The sequence below is a fragment of the Primulina huaijiensis genome, chromosome 18, assembly GCF_012295235.1.
Source record: "Primulina huaijiensis isolate GDHJ02 chromosome 18, ASM1229523v2, whole genome shotgun sequence".
NCBI lineage: Eukaryota > Viridiplantae > Streptophyta > Magnoliopsida > Lamiales > Gesneriaceae > Primulina > Primulina huaijiensis.
Genome location: NC_133323.1, coordinates 18,482,952 through 18,488,387, shown reverse-complemented (window position 1 = coordinate 18,488,387; position 5,436 = coordinate 18,482,952). Strand labels below are relative to the sequence as shown.

Sequence of the window (5,436 nt, the reverse complement as noted above, 5' to 3'; positions counted from 1 at the left end):
TAATAACATACATTAAGATGGATGCTATATATTTCATATCTTAGGTTACATGCAGAAGATGAAAGATTTGCCTTCTATTTTATATTAGCACATATTCTACAATCACTAAGCTCCTTCTCTTCAATCATACTCTATGCATAGAGAAAAAGGCTGAAATAGCATCAGTTTTTGCATGAAAATGGTTGGAAGTAACAACATCCACCTACCTCAGATAGCAGCTAGCTTCATCCTTCTTCAGCATCCTACAAACACGCTGATGCTCTCGTAGGCGAGATTCGTCGATTATTATTTGATGGTAATGTAACGGTTCGTCCCATGCTTCGCCCAATTGTCTTTGAGATCAACCGGATTTGATAAATCGTGGCCTTCGGCAGCAAGGCGGCCGAGCAGCTTCGTAAATGCACTGCCACTCATTTTTCGACCACCAACTCGAGCATGTCTCTTATTAGGCACTGCTGGGAGAGGATACATCGACAAATTCGTGGTGCAGCATGAAGATTGCCAACCTCCACTACCCCACTTGTAGCACGGCCTAAAAACCCCGGTGCAAGAACAGATGGGAACCGGCATGGTTGTTTCGTCAAAAGCAACCTGGTTCAATCCCAGGCCCTGATCCTTCCAATCGGGCTTTGAAGCCCCTAGCTGCCTGTTAAGGTCGTCACTGCCACTGCCCATATCCAGCCCACCATTCCATTCCTCAGGCTTTGCAGACATGGTTTTATCAAGATCCTCACCTTCCTTTTTAACCTTTTTCAAAGATTTTGAAGTTTTCTTGGCTGGGGTAGCCGGTTTTGCCTCCTTTGGACGTTTCGTACGGCGGGTTCTTGCCGGATCAAGAGCAACTGGTGATGATGGAACAGTATCAGTCGTCACGTGTGAATCCCTTGTATTGTATGGAGCTTGATGAGGTATGAGCTGCTGAGGAGGATGATGTATGTGTTGCTGTGGATGGTGCACGTGTTTTATTCCTCGTGCAATTTGGCATCCTGGATGGCATGGAGATAAGTTACCATTGTTCATAGCATGTTCTCGGAATTGGAGAGCGGCAATTGCTTTGTCTCTCTCGATTATGGCATTGTTTCGTTCTGCTATTGCTGCATCTCGCTGTAAAATAGCCACATCTCTTTCTGTTAAGGCGGCCTTTTTTTCTGAAAGGGCTAGGTTACGTTCTTGAATAGCGGCATCTCTTTCAGTCATAATCGCCATTATTTGTTTGATGGATGGCTGATGATGCTGCATCAACCACTGAAATCAAAATATTTAACAAAGCACCGATTGGAAGACGACCTTTGACATCCAAAATCTCCATCATATGATCAAATCAGATGAAAAACTTAAACGGAGATGCCATTAAATGTGACTTAGAACTAGCTACCTGACCCTGAGGAGGCTTGTTCCTCCCATTTTCATGCTGCCCACTTTCATCCATCTAATATCTAAAGGGAAGCTTCAAATTCGTACAGAGGGTTATCTACCAATCTGTCACAGCACGTTACACAAAGGAAAGCAAAACTATATAATCAAAAGTAAGAACAATAATCCAATTTTACATGGAATGATTTTCACAAGTATTAGTTCAACTTTTCAGATAGCATACAAAGCTATATATAGGTTTTGCAACAAGCCAAAATAAGCAAGAAATGATACGGCAAATCCTAAGCAGCAGTGGTCATATTTAGATGTGTTCTTCGTAAAAGATCAGTACTATCATAAGAATTTATCAGACAAAAGTGGTACACCATAAAATGCACCTCAATGGTATTAAGGTACTATTACGGTCAATAACAGTAGGATAAAACTACCATGCAGGAAGCTAATAGGCCCAAGTAAGATCGATACTTCGTCACAATAGAGTTATCACATGCATGCTTACCGCTCAATTTTACACAAAAGACCTGCTCAATTTTAACAAAAGACCAGCTCAAGTAGTGCTTCAATAGTGCGCTTTGTTTAAGCAAATTACTAGAACCAAATAAAGGACACGTGGATGTCAATGACAGGTTTGCTTCATTGGAACTTGGAAGAACAAGGAATGTAAGAACTTGAGTAGATTTAAGATGAAAAGTTTATCATTTCCCCGAAGAAAATGCTAGAATTAGGCCACTATCTTATCGCCCATAAGCACAGTGGACAAATCATGCAAGTAAAAGTTACAAAACCAGTTCTTATAAAGCATTGACTATAATTATGTAGCAGCAATGGAAACGATTTGCATCACATAAAGGATACAAAGAAATACAGCTCCAAGTGGAGATATGAAGGAAAGTTCCCCGACACAAAGCTATAAAGTCGGGATATCATGCAATCAAGTGATAAAACTAAATTGCAGTTTAACTCTCGTTCTCCCAAAAATTCATATTTACGCTGAAAGAAGTTTTCGATCTACACTACAGATGTTAGATCTTCAACGTAATGTATTTCAAAAAACTTAAAGACACCATATGATGAAAAATCATTTACAGTAGTGTTTCACAAAATTTTCAGAATTATTAAACAGCTAGATGGTTAAAAAGCCACTAAATATAGATGCAGCACAGATAAATCAACGTCCAAGCATCACCATATGAAACCATTTGGCATAAGGAGAAAGTTGAGCACTAGCGCCCATGAACCGAACATCAAGACAATAACCCTCATTTAAAAAAAGGTGTTCCAGTACCCTGCAGGGTCTACGCTACCCTCGAGGATTCAATGAATATTATAATATTCTATCAACTACAATGCTAGCATTTTCCCAATGGCCCAGAGACGTGTTCGAGTACTATCTGTATTTTTTCCAGCAAACACACACAGTTGAAATGGCAGAGGCAGAGGCAGAGATTGGATGGAAGAGTTGGTCACTCTCCCATTTTGTATTTTCGCAGAGCTTTATAATATTCTTTATATATTAAATAAATGTATCAAATTGTGATCCCAAACCAGTTTTTAAAGTTAATGTTTCAACTCCCATATCTAATTCATGGCTCCACCAAATTATTTTCCCCGGTTTGATTCTTCCTTCGGCACACTAAAAGATCATTTTCTTTTAAAGAAAATGCACCCGCATTCAACAAGTACCAGTCATCTAATTTTACCTTATTTTTATACATCTTTAGTTTTTAAAAGATAAATTTTCAGTTCTCTCACATAAAACAGAACCATTCTCCGGTAATTCTCCGGTAAATCTTCACCAAGAAAATTTTCAAACCTGCAAATCGAAAATAATTAACCAAGAAAGCAACTAGACCTTCTACGTCACCCACAAAGTTCAAATCTTTCAGCATATATCAGACTTATCAAACGAACCCAACATCAAATTCAGCTAAACATCAGAACATAAACCCAAATCATCTAACTTCCACACAAGAAATAAACTTTAAACAACATGCATGACCTAAATTAAACAAACACAATCCACCGAAAATCCATCAAATTCAATTAGGACCCGCATCACCAAAAATCTCCATTTCCACTAATGCAAAGTTACGGTTAACTACAAATCAACAAGAAAAAGAATCTCCACAAAAACAAATAAAAATAGAAAACAAAACACCTCAAAATCAAAGTCTTTTTTCCCCAAGAAAACGGCAATTACAACCCAAATGAATAGTTATAACCGATCAAGATAATATTTCCGAAGAGTTGGACAAGAAACGGTAAGCTCACTTGTTAAGAAGACCTGAGAGTGGGAACCAGTGAGATAGAAGGGTCCAAAACGGCAAAACCCTAGATCAAAAAGTTGCAAGAAATGAAATATCTGTGACGTACGAAGAGTCGTCGAGGGCTCCTTTATTGTTGACAAGGGTGTCGATTCGGGTGAGTTGGATCGAGGTGAACAATAATATTATTCAAAAATTGTTCGACTCGAACCCAATTGGAATCCGAGCCAACCCGAAAACTCTCAATCCGAACGTGAACCTGAACCTGAATCAACCCGATCAACTCGATTAACCCGATTTTGAATTTTTTTAAAAAAAATTTAAAAAAAATTAAATAAAATTCAGAAAAAATAATAATAATATTTTAATTTAAACACATAATAACAAAATATCTCTCATATATATTATTTAAATTTGAAAGTCTAAATATAGAAAAATAAAATATATTTACTAAATCAAATAAACAATTGTTTAAAAAATAAAAATGTTCAAAATAAATATTAAATTATGAAAATTTATGATATAAGTATACAATAAATATTTTTTCAGACATACAATATATAAAAATGAAGGCAATATTTATTAATTATATATATATTTAAAAAAATTAAAATTTCGGAGGTTGACTCAAATCCAACCCAACCCGATCATTTTTTTCGGGTCAGCTATCGGATCCAACCCGATCTGACCCAAACCCAAAAACCTCAAACCTAAACCTGATTTTTTTTTCGGATTGAACTATGTCGAGTTGGTGGATCGTTTCTGATTTTGACACCCCTAAATGTTGCCAGACAAGCACACTGTCGTTTTTTCTATTTTCATCCGATTAAAAATTATTTTATTACAAGAATTATTAATTTACAAATTGATATATACGTTATACCCACACAGATTTGTCTTTTTTCCAAAAAGTTTGATAGAAAAACCTTATTTTAATCATTATTCTAAGATTTAAATGTATATTTTTCTTAGCTTAAATTTATTTCAAGCTCCAGATGATATCAGAGCCATGGAATAGTTTTGTTTTATGATTTAGTACTTTTATTCAATGAATATTTTTTATATGAAATAAACTGTTCATAACAGTTTAAATGAAAAATATGATTTACCAAAGAATTTAGATTTATTGAATAAATGGACTATTCCTAATATAAAACCTAAAATGGTTTATAAATTAAGAACCTTTGAAAAAATTGGTTTTAAACAAATTGTTAAAAGTACAGAATCATCTGTACCTCTTCATAATGAAGAAATGGTTACTAGATTATTACATGATAAAGACATCTCACCTTATAGAAAAATTATAAATTTATTCATATTGGATTAATTCTAATAGCTTTTAGACCTTTAAATTTAGAAGGTTTACCAGAAAGTTTTATAACAACTTTACGAGATAGTATAAATTTAAATTGAAAACAATCTCTTATGAGAATTATTCAATCTAGTCTGGCTCATGACCCTGTATATTTTGATGTTTATCCTAATTTATCTTTATCTATGTCTGATATAAATATATTAGATTCTTTAACTTTAAATGTTAAAACACATGGTTATAATTATACTCCTAGAACATAATTAATATGTATCTGTTATTGTATTTATTATAAATCATTATTCACCTTAAATCCTATGTGTAAAAGAATAGATAAAAAAATAAATGAAACTATTTTTATAAAAACAAATTTCAATAGATCTAATATTATAACTCGTAGTCTATAAAATGGAAAGAAATTGAATTTCCAGAAAACTGGGTAATTGAATAAGTTATTCCTAGAAATCCTATAATAAATAGATATAT

General features: G+C 34.3%; 1 protein-coding gene across 3 annotated transcripts; it reads right to left on the bottom strand.

The window, feature by feature from the left end:
- LOC140964437 (protein BASIC PENTACYSTEINE6-like) lies at positions 1-3,771 on the bottom strand. 3 transcript variants are annotated; one of them, XM_073424235.1, is made up of 3 exons: positions 3,646-3,771; positions 1,376-1,479; positions 1-1,245 (listed from the first exon to the last, which is right to left on the bottom strand). In XM_073424235.1, the coding sequence occupies exons 2-3, from the start codon at positions 1,427-1,429 to the stop codon at positions 286-288; spliced, it is 1,014 nt and encodes a 337-aa protein (XP_073280336.1). In that variant the 5' UTR covers positions 1,430-1,479; positions 3,646-3,771; the 3' UTR covers positions 1-285. The 3 variants fall into 3 exon arrangements, with proteins under 3 accessions (XP_073280336.1, XP_073280337.1, XP_073280335.1); XM_073424236.1 differs by lacking the exon at positions 3,646-3,771 and adding an exon at positions 3,227-3,633 and having other exon boundaries at positions 1,376-3,164; XM_073424234.1 differs by lacking the exon at positions 3,646-3,771 and having other exon boundaries at positions 1,376-3,633.
- Between the last annotated feature and the right edge of the window lie 1,665 nt (positions 3,772-5,436).